Source organism: Nomascus leucogenys, chromosome 15 (genome assembly GCF_006542625.1).
Source record: "Nomascus leucogenys isolate Asia chromosome 15, Asia_NLE_v1, whole genome shotgun sequence".
Classification (NCBI taxonomy): Eukaryota; Metazoa; Chordata; class Mammalia; order Primates; family Hylobatidae; genus Nomascus; species Nomascus leucogenys.
Genome location: NC_044395.1, coordinates 93221086 through 93241243, shown reverse-complemented (window position 1 = coordinate 93241243; position 20158 = coordinate 93221086). Strand labels below are relative to the sequence as shown.

The following is a 20158-nucleotide window of genomic DNA, read 5'->3' as shown; positions in this document are numbered from 1 at the left end:
GTTAGCAAAGGATGTGGAAAAATTGGAACCATCATGCTTTCCTGGTGGGAATATAAAATGGTGTAACCATGTGGAAAACAGTTTGATGGTTCCTCTAAAGGCTAAACATAGGATTATTATGTGACAATAGTAACAATTCTGCTTCAGGTATATGCCTCCAAAATTGAAAATAGGAACTTAGATACCTGTATGCCAATGTTCATTACACCAATTATTCAGTTAGCCAAAAGGAGGAAATAACCCAAATACCATCAATAAAATGTGGTATAAACATACAATGAAATATTACTTAGCCATAAAAAGGAATGAAGTTCTGATATATGCTTTTACATGGATGAACCTTGAAAACATTTTGCTAAGTAAAAGAAACCAGACACAAAAGGAAAAATATTGTATAATTCCACCTATATGAGGTATTTAGAACGGGCAAAATCACAAATACAAAAAATAGGTTAGAGGTTACCAGTAGCTGGAGGAAAAACAGATTAGAGGTTACCAGGAGCTGGAAGAAAAAGAGAATAAGTAGTTGTTGCTTAATGGTTACAGTTTCTGTTTGGGATGATAAAAGTTTTGGAAATAGAGGTGAGGGTTACACAACAGTGTGAATGTAAATAATGCTAATAAATCGTACACTTAAAAATGGTTAAAAAGGCAAATTTATATTTAACCACAGTGTTTTAAAGTGTGAAAAAAATTACTTATTGGAAGATCTATATCACTGAGCTAACTAGTATTTTCACATGACCAGTGACCGTTATAAAACCATGCATGGATGAGAGAGATGTAAAGTTAAGACAAACCAATAGATTTTAATGTAATAGCATGAAAACTCAAGAAACTACTACTTGTCAGTATCAGTAATATCTACAAGTATCTGAGAAGGCAACTGAAATCCTCCTCCTTTTCCTAACTACATACAGGAGGAGTATTTCCATTGATTTCTCAGTTTGTACGGATATTCTTGATACTTTAGCCAAAACAACATATAATAACAAACTGAATGTAGAAGCAGATATGTACTCATCTCACTAAATACTGTTAGTTTTGGAAAGTATAGTTGTTTTAAAAAAAAACACCTCACATTAATAAGTAATAGGTTCATTTTAAATAAATATTTTAAAACTTTGAATTGGTATTTAGTAAATATCAATAGATTTAGCACACATAAACCAAAGTATCTGGAATCCTCAATGTGTCTGAAGATTCCACTGGAGTCCTGAAACAAAGAGTCTGAAAATTACCAGCCTATGAATATATGTTCATTATCTATCTGACTTCTTAAGAGAACTAAATATATTCTTTAGCCTGAGAATGTAAACCAAGGAACAAAAAGGCCTAAAAATGTTTGCTTAACTATTGGTGACACCTAGTGGTCACTCAAATTACCAAGGGAAGAAAATGTTATCTTGTCATTTGAAGAAACTATAATTTAGAGCAAATTCAGAACCAAACGTTTTGATTCTAAGCAGTAGGCAAGACTGCTAACTGCAAAAATTATGTATAATGCCTTCTATGCATATTCAAGGCACTGAATTTCCTTACATATTCTGATTATATATTTCTCTTCTTTTCCTTTTTTCTTTTGAGATGGAGTTTCGCTCTTGTTGCCCAAGGCTGGAGTGCAATAGCGCAATCTTGGCTTACTGAAACCTTCGCCTCCTGGGGTCAAGTGATTCTCCTGCCTCAGCCTCCTAGGTAGCTGGGATTACAGGTGCCTGCCACCACACCTGGCTAGTTTTTTGTATTTTTAGTAGAGACACGGTTTCACCATGTTGGCCAGTCTGGTTTCGAACTCCTGACGTCAGGCGATCCACTCTCCTCGGCCTCCCAAAGTGCTGGGATTGCAGGCATGAGCCACCATGCCCAACCTGATGTATATATTTCTAAACAACCATTTACAAATAGCTTTATTTTTTATTATCATTTTTTTTAAGCGATGGGGTCTCGCTATGTTGTCTAGGTTGGTCTTGAACTCCTGGGATCAAGCAATCCTTTCTCCTGAGCCTCCCAAGTAGCTGGGAGTATAGATGTGCACCACTGCACTTGCCCACAAATAGCATTTAAAAACAGTACATTTAGACTGGGCACAGTGGCTTATGCCTATAATCCCAGCACTTTGGGAGGCCAAAGTGGGAGGATTGCTTGAGCCCAGGAGTTTGAGATCGGCCTGGGCAACACAATGAGACCCTGTGTCTAAAAAGATAAAAATTTAAAAATTAGATGGGTGTGGTGGTGCCCACCTGTAGTCCTAGCTACTCAGGAGTCTGAGGTGGGAGGATCACTTGAGCCTGGGAGGTTGAGGCTACAGTGAGTCATGAGTGCACCACTGCAGTCCAGCCTAGACAACAGAGTAGACCTTGACTCAAAAAATAAAAAAATAAAAAATAAAAACAGTAAATTTAAAGTAGACTTCAGCACTAAAGAATTTTTTTTATTATGGTTCTATTTCTAATCAGATAATTTCTAAGATAATCTCTCAAGCAATGATACTTGTAATGTCAGAAACCATCCTGGACATCAACTTCAACCATAGCCCCAACAACTAATTCACCATTCAAGTTCTGCCAAGATTACATCCTGAATATCTCAAAACTGTCCCCTCAGCTCCATCCCTGCTGCCACTACTTAGGTTCAGACTCAATTAATGCCTGAATTATGTCTTGTAATTCAAATTCACATTTTACCATATTGTTTCCCCTTTATAAATCTCTCTAAGGACTTTCATTTGTTTACAGGATCACAAGCTTCTTAGCTTTACCATGGCATACAAGGTCTTTCATCATCCCTTCCTCTTTTCTTATATTCAACTTTATGTTCTAGAAAAATAGGGGCCAGCAACCTTTTTCTGTAAAGGGCTATAGGTAAATATTTTAGATTTTGTTATATGGTGTCTGTAGAACTACTCAAATCTGCCACTGTAGTGGGAAAGCAACTGTATGGAAATACGCAAATGAATCTATGCGGCTGTGTTCCAATAAAACTATAAAAACAGGCTGAGGGTCAGATTCAGTCTGCAAGACATTTGGCAACTTCTGTACTAGAGTACTAAACCACCTGAAATTTCTTACATATATCGCACACCATGCTTTTTGTGCTGGTATATTCTTATGTATTTCAACTATCTCAGTTTTAATTTCTAATATAGTAAATATCAATAGATATACCTACATAAATGCATTTTAGGATCCTCAATAATTTTTAAGAATGTAAAATGGTTCTAAGGTCAAGAAGTTTGATAACAGATTATTTCAACCTTTACATTTTATAAAAAAAGAAAACTAAGAAAGGATATCCTACCTTAGTCATAGGTACATGATTAGCTAGTGGCGGATATATAGTAGTATGCATTTATTAAATAATGTAGTGGTATATGTTATTAAATATATTACTATATTATAATTTGAGTGCCTCTTTCCTAGGCTTAGTTATTCTTTTCTTCTAGCATAAACTTAGACTCAAATGTTGATGCTAGGCGGGGCGCGGTGGCTCATGCCCGTAATCCCAGAACTTTGGGAGGCTAAGGCAGGAGGACTGCTTAAGCGCAGGAGTTTGAGACCATCCTGGGTGACAAAGCAAGAGCCCATCTCTTAAAAAGAAACATTAGCTGGGCATGGTGGTGCACACCTATAGTCCCAGCTACTTTGGAGACTGAGGTAGAAGAGTCACGAGCCCAGGTGTTCGAGGCTGCAGTGAGCTAGGATCATGCCATTGCACTTCAGCCTGGGCTACAGAATGAAACCTTGTCTCAAAAAAAAAAAAGTTTAGAACTAGATGATTCTTAGTAATCATCTGATCTAACCTCCATCTTATCCAGAGCTGAGATAACTGGCATTACTAAGGTAAGTTCTGCCTTTTCTATTTACAAGGCTGCATGTGTGGGCCAACTGTGCTTCAGTTGGTATGTTCAGGGAATGTGAACTTACTTTCATAAAAACCTAAACAGAATTTATTAGGTAGATAAATTCCCTGAAAAGTAAATACATTTTGAATTGTCAGCATCTTGCTCCTCACCACTCATGTAGATAATCTAAAGTTATCAGGGTAGCCATTTCATGGAAAACTCACCCTCATCATCACTACTACTAGTATGGATCTCAGGAGATGAGTCAGATTGGGATGATGAAAATTCTTCTTTCCATTTTTTCCGTTTCTTTGGTGGTGGCTCAGCCTTTACTTTTGGCTGTTTAACTTTGGGTTTCACGGAAGGGGCTTTTGTAGTTGTAGTTTTTGATGCTAGAGGATCAGAAGTTTTACTGCTACTACTTGGCTTAGCTTGAACAGTTCTGCAATGTTATAAACAAACTTCATTAACACACTGAAATCTTGTTAAACTAAAATAGAAAAATAAAAGAGAATCACAGGAGATTATCTAATTACTCTCACCAATACCTCCAAAATATACAGTCCAAGTCCTACACATTCAATGGTGATTCCCATAAAATTTTCTTAAAATACATTCTTTTCACCAGAAGCGTTCAATATTCAGTTATTAAGGGACTTTTAGTTCAGTTCTTATTTCTACTTCTTCATTGCCCTCCTTGATTTATGGACTTATTTCCCAGAGACTATGAGGCTGTACAACAGATGATCAGTGGGCTTAGGAAGGTAATGAATGTTATAACCGTAATTGCCAAATATAGCTCTGACCCTAAGAAACTCTCACAGGCTCTGGTGGTGTCAGGTTTTGATGTAGAAACCCAAATGCGGCGCGGTGGCTCATGCCTGTAACCCTAGCACTTTGGGAGGCCGAGGCGGGTGGATCACCTGAGGTCAGGAGTTCGAGACCAGCCTGGCCAACATAGTGAAACCCCATCTCTACTAAAAATACAAAACCAGCTGGGAATGTTGGCATGCGCCTGTAGTCCCAGCTACTTGGGAGGCTGAGGCAGGAGAATTGCTTGAACCCAGGAGGTGGAGGTTGCAGTGAGCCAAGATCATGCCACTGCACTCCAGCCTGGGCAACACAGCGAGACTCTCTCTCAAAAAAAAAAAAAAAGAAAAGAAACCCAAATGCATCTGTCCTAGAGTCCCTCAAGATTTGCTCTATGCCAGCTGGGTATGGTGGCTCATGCCTGTAATCCCAGCACTTTGAGAGGCTGAGGCAGGCAAATTACTTGAGCCCAAGAGTTCAAGACCAGCCTGAGCAACATGGTAAAATCCCATCCCTATAAAAATTAGCTGGGCACAGTGGTGTGCACCTGTAGTCCCAGCTACTTGGGAGGTTGAGGCAGGAGGATCACCTGAACCTGGGAGGTCGAGGCTGCAGTGCCGTGATCATGCCACTACACTGCAGCCTTAGTGACAGGGTGAGACTCTGTCTCAAATAAAAAAGATTTGCTCTCTGCCAGGTCTGAAGATTTGAGTGGATAAAATTCCATCATAAAAAATAAGGTAAGCTGCTTCCAGTAGGTGGGAATGTTAATGAAACTGGACCTACTTGGCACTACAGTAAGAACATCTAGGGTCATACCTGCTTCTCATACAGACCACAGGGTCAAGTCGGTTATCTTCCAGATTCATGCTCCAGACAACCCAGAGCCACATTAATACACAATAATAATTCTACTATGTACACTTGTACAGTAATGTAGAGTTCTTATAGTTTGTTTCTCAAAAATTATTTTAAATTTAATTTACTTCATTATTATTTTCATTTTATAGATGAAAAAGGAAACTTCAGGAAAGTTGTCTTCTCTAGGTCACATAAAGCTGGACTCAAACTTTTTGCCTCTACAATTTTTTTTCACAATACTACAGTGACACCAAAAGGACTTAGGGAAAAGAAAAGGGCACCCACCCACCACAGACAGCCATGAGCTTTACAGTGCCCATCTCATGCCTTCAAAAGAATCACTTACTTCATCAGGCACTGAAATTTTTTGACTTGTTGTATAATAAAAAAAATCTATTTAATTGATATGCTCCTTTGTACATCGGTATCATCAATAATACACCTATATATATGCACAAATATATCACCTAAGAAAACAAATACCTGATAGCTTGTGAAGGTTTATTTCTTGGTTTTTTAGAACACACTCTGACATATTCCTTCTTGTTTGCATTTTCAATGAACTTCACATATATTCTTTTGTATTTACTCTTTGCGTCTCCAAAATATCCAAGATACTGAGGAAGGAAACACTTTGAGTTACATAATTGTACAATCTATATATAAATGCTACTTTGTTGGTTCGATTGACTATCCCATAGCCAACCTTCAGGTTTTCTAAAATGCAGCTCTGGCCAGGCTAATTTTACCCTCTAAAAAACTGATCCCAGGCTCATTACTGATTTCATCTGTACAAGCAATCTCATTTGGCATATTCTTACTTCCAGCTACATTAAGTATGACAGAATAACTTCCATCAGTCTTCTGGTAAATCAGGATATTTGACTAGTAGAATAATCAATATAAAGGAGCCTCTGAGTCCATCTGAACTCTTCATAGGCTAACATTAATCCCTTTCCTTTATTAAAAAAAAAAAGTTAAACAATAGTACAAGATCATTTAATTTTAAATAGCTGATATTTAACAAATGACTTTATTTTTATATTAGACTATCAAAGAGCATCAATATTCTAGTTCAAATTATATGCTATTTTATATCAAAAATATTCAATATAAAATACTTCTAAATTTAAATCATTGTTTTTTTCAGGACCACTGTCAAAATAAGGTTAATGTAAACATGCATTTTACTTACACTATTTGTAGCAGCAAATTCTCTTTGACCATCTCGAATTTCAGGAACAAATTTCTGTAATAAAGCTTTCTGTACTTTCCAAATAGCTGGAGGTTCTTTTCCTGTTTTTAAAGCCTCCTGTAATAACCAGAATTAAGGATACTTACAAAACACGGCAACATATTTTAGATCTTAGAATATTAGAGATGAAAGGAATCTGAAAGGCCTACCCTAGCTCAACCTTTTATCTTACCTCTCTATCTGATATTCTGCAATAATTCTTATAAGCTGGTTAGGTTATTCAGTCTCTGTTTAAATTATTCCAGAAATAGGGAGTTCATTAGCACACAAAGTAGCCCATTACCCATTTGTGCAGCTAAAACTATTGGAAAGTTTTCTGCTAATGACACTGTCCTATGTTACATATATAATTTTATAACTATGTATATATACATATCTTAAAAGACCATAAACAAATACGTTAAAATATTAAAAGTAGTTAATTGTGAATAGTGAGAATACAGACACTTGAATGTTATATTCTTCACTGCACTTTTTAATGTCATTCTATTGTTTTTTAAAAAGGCAAAAGTGGCTGTATGCAGTGGCTCATGCCTGTAATCCCAGCACTTTGGGAGGCCAAGATGGGAGGACTGCTTGAGGCCAAGAGTTTGAGACCAGCCAGGTCAACATAGCATGGTCCCATCTCTGTTTAAAAAAATACATAAAAAGGCAAAAGCAAAGCAAGCAAACAGAAACCCCAAAATATGTTATTTTAAACACAGCTAAAACTTTCTTACATAAAATTATTACATTCTCTTATGGTTATACAACTTGAAATTATGAAATTAAATCTAATTCTACTTTTATGTGATAGTCCTCTGTTATTTTTGTTTAAACTTTTAAATTATATAAATAACGATTTTCTCCAAACTACTAATAATGAATTGGGAACCTTGAAAAAAGTCAACATTTTAAAACTACTGTAATTACTAATACTGAAATGAAACTGACTACATTTATACAGAAATACATACAACTAAGTTAAAGTTAAAATTCAATGATATCTGACATCTACTCTTAATATTTTGATTTTATCAAACACTTATAACGCATAAAACTTTCCATAATTCAAAGCAGATGCATGCTATTGAAATCATAACGAAGGCTATCACAGGCACACCAACTAAATTATGACCTTTACGCTGGTGAACACTGACATCACCTTAAAAGTCTCTATGTCTTCTATCTTTACCACAAATTCATCACGCTCTCTGTATTGGCCTTCTCCTCCGCTTTCTGTGTTCTCCTCATCTGTAAAACCTTCTATGGCAACAGTGTCCTGTCCTTTTGCAAACTGGTCTGAAGGAAGACCATCAAGTTCAATGGGCTTTGAGGATTCTGAAGAGCTTATATTTTCCAGAATATTTACTGCATATGAAGTAGAGTGGAGAGGTTCTTGCTTAACTGCACCCACAGTGGTCGAGGAAGTAGTAGCAGTACCAGTAGTATTGGCAGTTGGGCTAGTAGTTGCCACCTGTAGGGCTTCTGAAGCAAAACCAAGCAAATGTAAATCAGTATTACAAATATTTAAACACTTGTTTTGTGTAAAACTCAAAACAGTTTAAAAAGAAAGACTTGATTATTTTGTAATCAAACTGGTTGAAACAAAACCACAGGAAGAAATTAGACAACAGATGTTAATTTCCAAGAATCAAAGACGTGAGAATTAAGTCTGGATGACAAGTAGACTGCAAACCTGCAACTATCTACCTATCCTCCCGCTGCCAATTCCATGTAAGTAGAGCAAAATTACTTTTAAAAGAAGAGGCTGGGTACAGTGGCTCACACCTCTAGTCCCAGACCTATTAAAAAAGATAAAAAATTAGCCAAGCATAGTGTTGTGTGCCTGCAGTCTCAGCTAATCAGGAGGATGAGATGCGAAAATTGCTTGGGCCCAGGAGTTCAAGGGTTACAGTGAGCTATGATGGTGCCACTGCACTCCAGTTTGGGTGACAGAACAAGACCCTACTTAAAAAATAATAATAATAATAAAAATAAAGACATGAAAGTGATAGAAGATAAGGAAGGGTCGGCCAACCAAAACTGTGACTCTTCATAGAAGATGAAAAACCAAATACATGTGGGGAAAAAAAAAAAACCCAAAACATTCTGAAACAGCACTAGAAGCTATCAAAATTAAAATGATTATAAAGTAATACTATGAAAAACTGTATGCCAACAAATTAAATAACTTAGATGAAATGGACAAATTCCTAGAAAGACACAAACTACTAAAAAAGATTGGGGCCAGGCACGGTGGCTCACAGCTGTAATCCCAGCACTTTGGGAGGCCAAGGCAGGCAGATCATGAGGTCAGGAGTTTGAGACCAGCCTGACCAACATGGTGAAACCCTGTCTCTACTAAAAATACAAAAATTAGCTGGGCGTGGTGGTGCGCACCTTTAATCCCCGCTACTCAGGAGGGTGAGGCAGGAGAATCGCTTGAACCCGGGAGGCAGATGTTGCAGTGAGCCAAGACTGTGCCACTGCACTACAGCATGGGCAAAAGAGACTCTGTCTCAAGAAAAAAAAAAAAAAAAAAAAGACTCGGGAAGAAATAGAAAATCTGAATACCCCAATACAAAGTAAAAAAAAAACAGTAATTTTAAAACGTCCCACAAAGAAAAGCACAGGCCCATGTGGCTTCACTGGATAATTTTATCAACAATTAAAGAAGATATCAATCTTTTTATAAACTCCAAACAATAGGAGGAAACACTTCCCAACTCATTCTGTGAGGCCAGTATTATTCCAATACCAAAACCAGACAAAAACAGCATGAGAAAACTATAGACTAATATCCCTTAGTATATAAATACAAAAACCCACAATGAAATACTAGCAAATCCACCAACATACAAAAAGAATCATACAATATGACCACGTGGGATTTATCTTAGGAATGCAAAGTTAGTTTAACACCTGAAAATCAATGTAATACACTATGTTAATAGAAAACAGCATAGGGGCACAGGATCATCTCAATAGGTGAAGAAAAAGCATCTGACAAAATGTAATGCCCTTTTATGATAAAAACATTCAACAACCTGAGAACCTCCTCAACTTTACAGAGGACATTTAGAAAAAATCAGTAACTAACATCATACTTAGTGGTGAAAAGTCTATGCTTTCCTCCTAAGAAGGATAGCTGAAGAAGCAAAGCTGTGTTTGCAGATGACATGGTCTTGTATATAGAAAATCCCAAGGCCTGGGCACGGTGGCTCACGCCTGTAATCCCAGCACTTTGGGAGGCCGAGGCGGGCAGATGACCTGAGGTCAGGGGTTCGAGACCAGCCTGGCCAACATGGTGAAACCCCGTCTCTACTAAAAATACAAAAAAATTAGCCAGGCATGGTGGCACACACCTGCAATCCCAGCAACTTGGGAGGCTGAGGCAAGAGAATTGCTTGAATCTGGGAGTTGGAGGTTGCAGTGAGCCACGATCTCACCACTACACTCCATCCTGGGCAACAAGAGTGAAATTCCGTCTCAAAAAAAAAAAAAAAAAAAATCCCAAGGAATGTACTGAAAAACTATTAGAACTAAAAAATGAGTTCAGCAAGATTGCAGGGTACAAGACCAATATATAAAAATCACATGTATTTCTATACATTTGCAGTGAACAGCCCAAAAATAAAATTAAGAACCCAATTCCATTTCCAATAGCATCAAAAGTAATATGTAGGAATAAATTTCACAAAAGAACTGCAAAACTTACATTGTAAAAACTATAAAAACACTGTTCAAAGAAATCATAGAAGATCTATATAACTGGAAAAACATCCCATGTTCATGGATGAGAAGACGCAACACTGTTAAGATGGCAGTGTTCCCCAAACTGACCTATGCAATCAACCCAATTCCTATAAAAATCCGAGCTTCATTTTTTACAAAAATTGACAAATTGTTCCTAAAATTCATATGGAAGTGAAAGGGACCCAGAATAGCCAAAATGATCTTGAAAAAAAAACAAAGTTGGCAGACTGACATTTCTCAATTTCAAAACTTACTATAAAGCTATAGAAATACAGACCGTGATACTGACACAGACATACATAGATACAAATCAATGGAATAGAATGAAAGTTCAGAAAGAAACTCCTATACTTATAAGCAAATGATTTTCAAAAAAGGTGCCAGAACCATTCAATAGAGAAAGAATAGTTAACCATCCTACTAGAATGGTTATAATTAAAAATACGGACATGAGCAAATGTTAGCAAGAAAGTGGAATGAATGGAATCCTTATACATCACTGATGAAAATGTAAAATGGTACAGCCACATTGGAAAATAGTTTGGCCATTCCTCTATTAACCATGCAGATATATGATTGAGGAATTCCACTTCTGGATGTGTACCCTAGAGACAATAAACATCCATAGAAAAATTTGTAAATGAATGTTTACAGACTTATTCATAATAGCCAAAAACTCTATCAATGGATAACTGAATATACAAAATGTGGTATATCCATATTATTAGGGAATAAAAAGGAATCAGATACTGATACATGCTACAACATAGATAAACCCTGAAAACATTATGCTAAATGAAAGAAGCCAGTTACAGAAGGTCACTTATTATAGGATTCCCTTTACATGAAACATCCCAAATAGGCAAATCTACAGAGAGAGAAAGATTTGTGGTTGCCTATAGCTGCGTGTGGGTATGGGAATGGACTCCTTAATGGATACAGGGTTTCTCTTTGAATGATGCAAATGCTGCACAAGTCTAGGAACCACTGAACTGTATACTTTAAATGGGTGGATGTTATTGTATATGAATTATAATTCAATAAAACTATTAAAAAATACTTCAAATACCAGAGCTGATAGAGGAAATTTGGGCTGAGGAACAAATATAAATAACATGTAAAATTCCAGTGGTAAGTCTGAATAATACTGATGAACTAAAATAATCACATATACAACAATAAGTAAATAAAAATGGGAAAGCCAGGCCGGGCACAGTGGCTCAGGCCTGTAATCCCAGCACTTTGGGAGGCCTAGGTGGGCAGATCACTTTGAGGTTAGGAGTTTGAGACCAGCCTGGCCAGCATGGTAAAACCCCGTGTCTACTAAAATACAAAAATTAGCCAGGTGTGATGGCAGGGGCCTGTAATCTCAGCTACTCGGGAGGCTGAGGCAGGAGAATCGCTTGAACCTGGGAGGCGGAGGTTGCAGTGAGCCGAGATCGCACCACTGCACTCCAGCCTGGGTGACAGAGCAAGACTCCCTCTCAAAAAAAGAAAAAAAAAAGGGAAGGCCAGTGATCCCCTTAATTGTACTGAGCTGTAGGCAGAAGGGGTGTTTGACCATAGGCTAAAATTAAAATGCAAAAGCTGTACTCTGAAGAAAGTGAATTCTACTTGCCTAGAGTGGTGGAGGAGCTGGGAGAAAACCAAAGCAGGGCCTGAGGCAAATCGAGACTTCCAACACAGAAAAAATGGAAATGCAGACTGGCAGGGGAAATCCATGAACTAAAGTGCTTGACAAATAGAGTAAAGACCTCCTTATTGCTACCAGCCAGCCTACCTGTTCTTGTCCCAAATTAAAGCTATCCTCATATATTTATACATTTCCCACTCAAGGGAAAAGGCCTGTTGAGGAAATACAGATGAATATTCTAATCATGTTAGGAGCCCATACTATGTTATTTTATCCTAACATTTTTCTATAATGCTATAGTTACACTGTCATACTTTTCTGTCACAAAAATATGTATGTAAGTGGAAACTGATTTGTCTTGTTACTGAAGGCTCAAAATGTTAAACATTTCTAACATTATACAATTGCATAGTTGATCCAAATTAATATCTTTTCACATTTTGACAAGTATTAAATGTAAAAATCATGCTTCTCTTGGACATGGCACTTAAAAATTATTCACACATGGATCCATGGATAGTACTTATTGAGATAGATTTTACAACCAATTTTATTTGTCCTTCACTTTTATTGATATAAAAACTGAGAAACCATGTTCATATAAATAATGGATAAATTAAGGAATAAAAGTGACTTTGTTATAGCAATGTCACTGACTTCTGCAAATACTTTCTAAGTTATATGGCAAAACAAGTCACATAGTTATCTGTGAACGAAAACAGAGATGCTGCAGCAGACCCTGAGAAAAGGAAATACTAAAGGTATTTTAGTATTTAGTCTGCTTTAGTCAGATAATCCCAAGGAGAAGCTACGAGGTACAAGAAAGAATGAAGGGTAAACTGGGAAATATATAAGTGAATGTAAACAAATGACTATTTAAAAGACTATTAATAATGATAGAATTAAATATGTAGTAACAATAACATTTATGTCAGAAGGGGATTAAATGGAGCTCCAGTGTTCAAAAATCTGTATTATCCAGAAAAAGGAAGATATTGACAGATTTGGAGAAGCTAAAAGTGCATGTTGTAATTTCTATTGTAACCAGGAAAAGAACAGAAATATTTCACCAAAATAATCAGGGGGTGGGCACCTAGAAAAAGGTATGAATGAAGCAAGACGGACCACATAATGATTATTGAAATGGATGATGTCCCCAGAATTGGGTTTCATTATGCCAATCTCTGTACTTTTGTATATGTTTGAAAATTTCTATGAAAAAAGCAAACTTTTTTTAAAAAAGAATGTATAACTTCTAGTAGAGGGAAAGTTCATCAATACTTTATTTATATGCCCTTTACAGGAAGTTTTAAAGCAAACCAAACAATAGTTTTGTTTTGTTTGTTTAACAGATAGCATCTAGCTCTGTCACCCAGGCTGGAGTGCAATGGTGTGATCCCAGCTCACTGCCCCCTCAAACTCCTGGGCTCATGCGATACTCCTGCCTCAGGCTCCCCATTAGCTAGGACGACAGGCATATGCCAACATGCCCACCTAACTGTTTTTTTGTTTTCTGTAGAGACAGGCTCTCACTATGTTTCCCCAGCTAAAAAGTATAGTCTTTAGAGATGCATACATAGATGGTAAAATTAAGAAAAGTAAGGAAGTGATTACCATCCAAGTCAGTTAGTGATTTGCTCTAGAGGTTAACAGTGGGTTTAATTTAATACTCAATTAATTTCGATACTTTCTTGCTTTCCAATGAATGACATTTAACACTATAAATTTGCTTCTTCACACCACACTCTGGCCACATCCTATTAGTTTCAGTATACAGTGCTCCACTGTCCATTCCAATTAGTTTGTCATTTCAGTTTTGGTTTCCTTTTTAAGCCAAGAGTTATTTGGAAGGGTGAGTTTTTCTTTGTTCCTTTCTTTTTTCTTTCTAGAAATGGCTGCACTGTACCCAGGGAATACAGCTTGAATAATGTCTGCATTTTCAAATCTGTGGAAGTTTTGTTTTGTATTTTTCTTTACGCATGTTTAATTTTCATATGTGAGTTGTATTTCACAAGAAAAAATGTTCCAAAAGAAAACATAGATATGGAAAAGTACTAAAAAAAAGTTAATAACAACATTAGTATGACAATATTAAAAACAGAAATCATTAGGTGGGGAAAAGAGAGATTTTATTATGATAAAAGGAAATTTAACTGTAGTAAAATTTTATGCACTGAATTACATGGGTTCAAAATATCAAGTAAACAGTATTAGAAAAATAATATAACATAATGGGAAACTTTAACACACCTTTCTCAGGAATCAATAGATCAAGCAATCTAAAAACAAATAAGGGTAGAGAGGAGTTTTAAAACTTTTTATTATTATAAAATTTTAGACTACACAAAAGTAGAGACTACAAACCCTACTATAACCCAGCTGTAACAAGCACAAACATTTTGGTTCCTCTGTTTAATCTATCCATCACTCCCTTTTATATTTGCTGGGCTATTTTAAGCCAAATTCCACACATGTCATTTATCTCCAAAATATACACATATGTAAACATTTTCTTAAATAACCTAATATCATTTATTAAATAAAAAAGATATAAAGGATTTGAACACTATTAATGAAATCTATTAGTACTTAGTATTTATAAAAACTGGAATATCTATAAAAATGGACCATTTACCAAACTACTAACAAAATTTCCATAAATTTCAAAATGTGAACATATTCCCTGAACACAATGCAGAAGAGTCAAATTAATAATTAAAACAAAAACTACTAGGAAACAGACAACCCCTGACCTTTCTTCAAAAATCCTAGGCTAAAAAGGAAATCAAAACTGAAATAATAAACCAGTTCGAAAAGAAAGTGAGAGCATTATAAACTGAAACCATGAGATATGGTCAAAGTGTGGTGCAAACAAGAAAACTGACAGCTTAAATGCCATTCATTAGACAGAAAATACAAAAATAAACTACGTATTAAACTCAAGAAGCCAGAAAGAGATTATCAAATTATACCCAAGGAATACAGGGCAAAAGAATTAAGATAAAACCAGACATTAAGAAAAAAAAGAGTAAAAAATAACAGGAGCGAAAAAATAAAAGTAGTTTGGCTCTTTAAAAAGAACCATTTATTAGGCAAAAACCTTTCACAGACTGACAAGGAAAAAATGCAAATAATCACTTAGAGGAAGAAAGAGGGTATAACTACAGAGGTAGAAGAGACTAAAACTTAGGGATTACTATGGACAACTTTACAGCAACAAAGTTTACAATCTAAATGAGTGATTTTTCCTAGAAAGTGTAACTTTCTTAAATTGACCTAGACAGACCAAATGACCTCAAGAAAAACTGGAAAGATAGTTAGTTAGATCTATTCTTAGAAAGTTTTATCAAATCCCTATTATGTATGATAAACTTTCAAAGCTTAGATGAACAGAAAAATTTTTCCAGTTTAATTTGTCTGACCAACATAATCCTGAATACAAAAGTAAGTCAGATTAAGACAAAAAATACTATAAGCTAATCTCACTTATGAATCTAAGTGTAAAAATCTCAAATAAAATACTAGCAAGTTAAATCTTTCAACAGATTAAAATAATCTGTCATGACCAAGCGGGGATCATGATAGTCCCTAAGCAAAACTATACAACACAAAAGCAACAAAACTTCTGAAAAATCCTACCTTTCTGGCCAGAGGAATGGGTAAAGAAGCCTTGTGCAAGGCTAACAGTAAGGGGAAAATCTGTTTCTTTTTTCTCTTTTTTGTTCCCAACTCTGTCCAGAGAGAAGCCCAAGTCACAGAGCTGAAATGCAGTAATAATGAAACAGAAATCTAAAATCCTAACAGAACACTTGTCTTGTTGGCAAAAGGAACCTAGAAACAAGGCCCCTAAGGCATCAAGAGAATAGGGAGAATCCCTGTTCCTTCATTTCTTTCACTGCACTGCCCCAAGGGCAGTCCCAGTTGCAGAGAATTATGTCAAGGCATGGGAAGATAAATCTCAAAGAAAAAAAAAAGAAAGAAAAAGAAAAAAAATCTCAGTCTTCTAGGCAACAGACTAGGAAAAAGGACCCTGGGATCTGGACAGTGTGGGGAAAATCCCAGGGAAAAGGGAGCTGGAGAATGGGATCCTCCCATTCTATGTATGGACCCACACAAATCAGAGTTTCATACCTAGGATGCACAAGCATAAGACAGACCAAAACTAGCAAAAGAAATTTGAGATCTGAACTACAACACAGTCTACCACCCATCCAAGTTCTAGGCTAACTGCTAAGACAGACCTACAGCAGCAAAGCAAAAGCCTTGAAAACAGAACTGACACTGGAAACACCATTCACAGAAAGTAAGACAGAGCTTATGGTCTGACTGCCTGCTAAAACAGAACAAAATAAATCAATATTCTCCAGAGGATGTTAATAGAACCTAGAGTTTTATAATACAATACTCAAAATGTCCAAGATAAAATCCAAAATTACTCAATATACAAAGACCCAGAACATCCCATAATGACAAATAAATTTCAGAGACAAAGAACTAAAACAAACCTTAAAAAAAATTAAAACCCAAATTTTAAGTTTTAAAAGATCTTCAAGGAGCCCAGAAAACTGACGGTGGTATTACATATTTTTTTTTAAGCTTTCAACACATTTCAGCCAAGTCCATTTTATCGAGATGCAAACAAAACTGAAGGGAAACACCAATTTTGGTTTCATTACATTCTTGAGATCTGGGTGCCTGTCACTTGTGTCCTTAACAGTTTGTTCTGCATACCCATGGCTGCCTAAGAAATAGGGGCTGAGTGCTGTTCATCAGTTTGGCCTTCATTTTGAAAAAATATACCAGTCACTTTGAATGAAATCAAATTGTAACTAGACTGTATAGCTCTAACATTCTACTTCCACTGACTTGATAATAGTAAATCATTTGATACAGATTCAAAAACATTTAGTAATGCAAAAACTAGTTTTATACTACACTTTAATTCAATCTGAAAGGAGTAAGGAATGGTGAAAATAGCATCCATCCCTAGTTTCAGGATTCAAAACTAGGGATGGGTTTTTATATTCCATTGGTCTTTTTAATGCAAATATAGAATTCAGAGTGTTAGACAACTGTGTACCATCTTGCCTAAAAGAGCCCAGGATTTAGTTTATGTTGATACAAGATACAGTTCCATTAGTTTTTTCTTTTTTTCTTAATCCAACTCCTATATTGCAAGTAAATATGTAAATAATTCTTACTTTATAATTATTTTATCACAAACTTTACTAGAAAACTTTATTATTTTAGAGCAAGGAATATGCCCTCTAGGCATCTGAATAATTTAAAGTCAAAAAACAGGAGGAAACAGCTGCAACTAAAGACATCTTCATATGCTCAGAATGGCTACAGCAGTCCACAAAAAACTAACAGCAAGCCTATGTTCCAGAAAATATTACAAGTATTTGGAAACTAGCATCAGTGGAAGATATACTCACTTTTAAGTTATTTACCATGGAACTGTGGAATATGGAGTACCACAGGCTCATCATGTATCTCTGTGACTTCATTTAAACTGTTTGGGACTGTGCAACCTATGTGCAAAAGTCAGAATTCTACTCACAAAATTAAAATCAAAACCTGGCTACTTAACTTTAACTCATGATCATCTCAATGTTCTACTTTTCTTTTACATAGCCTCACTCGTTATTTGAGTACCTGCTACACTTCAGGTCTTGCAAATACAAAGATGAATGCAGTATAATAACTACAGTTAATGACTCAGGTTGTGCCTGACGTTCTCTATGTCCTTGAGTCCTCTCAAAAACCTGAGAGGTTACTATATACTGACTGTATCACCATGTCCCATTTTACAGATGAGGAACATGCCCTAAAGTCACAGAGCTATGATTCTAGAATTTGAACCCAAGGTGATTTAACTCTAAAGCCTAAATTCTCAACCATAACCCTTCACTAGCTTGAAGGAACTCACTTTCTAATGAAATATACAAATGTAAATGAACACATTAAAACACAAAAGTAAATGCTTTCATTGACATTTAAGGGCTGTGGGAATTCAAAGGATAGGAGCACTATTTCTGTCTGGAATAATGTCTACAACATGACTTTGAAAATAGTCTTTAAAGATCAATAAGTATCTTCTAGACTAAAAACTGGAGAAGAGAGTAGTCTACACAGAGAAAAATGTGTTCAGAGGTTCGCAACTGTGGAAGGGGGACAGACATCCAAGAAACAATGAAAAATTCAATTGTCACAGCAGTGGGACAGCGGAAAGAGAATAAAACATGGAAAAAGGAATTTTTACATATAATCTTTATTTTTCCCATGAAGCACAGAGGTGTTTTGAAATAGAAGTAACAATCAGCTTTCCTTTTTTATAAAGATGAATCTGTTGACAATGTGGAGGATGGACTGGCATAGAGACTGGTGAGAAAAAATTCTAGGCCAGGCACAGTGGCTCATGCCTATAATCCCAGCACTTTGGGAGGCCAAGGTGGGAGGACTACTTGAGGCCAGGAGTTCAAGACCAGCCTGGGCAATACAGCAACATCCCATCTCTACAACAGATTAAAAAAAAAATTAGCCAGGCATGGTGGCATGTGCCTATAGTCCCAGCTGCTCAGGAGGCTGAGGAAGGAAGATTGCCTGGGCCCAGGAATTTGAGGCTTCAATGTGCCAAGATCACACCACTGTACTCCAGCCTGGGTGACAGAGCAAGACTCTGTCTCTTAAAATCATAAAAAAAGAAAAAAAAGTCTGTAATGAGTAATCAGTTGCAATAGTCCAAGTGACAAATTATAGCTTTTTTCAGATGAGGCAACAGGGATGGTGATGAGAACTTCAAAAACCTAATAGTAAGGATTGGGTTTATGATGACGATTTTAACTAAAAATGAGATAACATATGTCTGGAAGAAACTAGTTTTAGACTCACGTTTTAGAACAGAGATTTCAAAAGGTTTATTCTGGGAATGTAAGAGCGAATATAATAGCGATTTGAAAGCACTCTAAACTGAGTGAGACGTTATAAAACCATATTAGGATTAGACACATCCATGGTAATGTCTTTGAATCTAAGACTGACTGTCTATCATGTTAATTTCCCTGTGTAATGAAATGAGAATTCTTTAGAAATGTATTATCAGATATTTATGCTAACAGATTATTTGGATACCAGTTGTCACGTAACACTTTAGTAGTTAAAGGTAGTCAAGTCCAGAGAGAGGCTGGGAAGTATGTTACAAAACAAGGTTTAAGTCTTAAAGCACCACCCTATTTATCCCAAAGAGCTGAGAAAGAATGTAGGCTCTAGAACCAGAAAAACCTGGGTTCAGATTCCAGCTCTGTCACTTACTAGAGGTATGGGCCCACATAATTCATTTATTCTCAGTTCTATCATCTGTATATTGGAGATAACAATGTGTATCTCACAACATTGCTACTAGTTCCTGGCACAGAGGTGGTAGTTATATTATTGTTACAAATAAATTTTTCCTTGCCATGTTTCTTACAATAGAAAATTCCATACTTACTGCTAATTGTTATATATAAGTCAATGCTTCTTAAAATATGCCAAATGTCCAAAAATGATAGACTGGATTAAGAAAATGTGGCACATATACACCATAGAATACTATGCAGCCATAAAAAAGGATGAGTTCATGTCCTTTGTAGGGACATGGATGAAGCTGGAAACCATCATTCTCAGCAAACTATCGCAAGGACAAAAAACCAAACACCGTGTGTTCTCACTCATAGGTGGGAATTGAACAACGAGAACACATGGGCACAGGAAGGGGAACATCACACTCCAGGGCCTGTTGTGGGGTGGGGGGAGGGGGGAGGGATAGCATTAGGAGATACACCTAATGCTAAATGACGAGTTAATGGGTGCAGCACACCAACATGGCACATGTATACATATGTAACTAACCTGCACGTTGTGCACATGTACCCTAAAACTTAAAGTATAATAAAAAAAAATTTTTCCTCTAAAGCTCCCTTAGCCACAGAGTAAAGTGAAACACATACCCAAAGATTTGGGTATATAATCTGAAGCG

General features: G+C 36.3%; 1 protein-coding gene across 1 annotated transcript in view; it reads right to left on the bottom strand.

Annotated features, from left to right (window-relative positions):
• The window catches only part of QSER1 (glutamine and serine rich 1), an 80393-nt gene that overhangs the window by 17125 nt on the left and 43110 nt on the right, over positions 1–20158 (bottom strand). The window contains exons 5-8 of the mRNA XM_003254379.4: positions 7912–8234; positions 6708–6824; positions 5996–6129; positions 4066–4283 (exon numbers count right to left, since the gene is read on the bottom strand). Of these exons, the coding sequence (XP_003254427.2) occupies positions 4066–4283; positions 5996–6129; positions 6708–6824; positions 7912–8234 (792 nt within the window). The remainder of the gene's footprint in view (positions 1–4065; positions 4284–5995; positions 6130–6707; positions 6825–7911; positions 8235–20158) is intronic.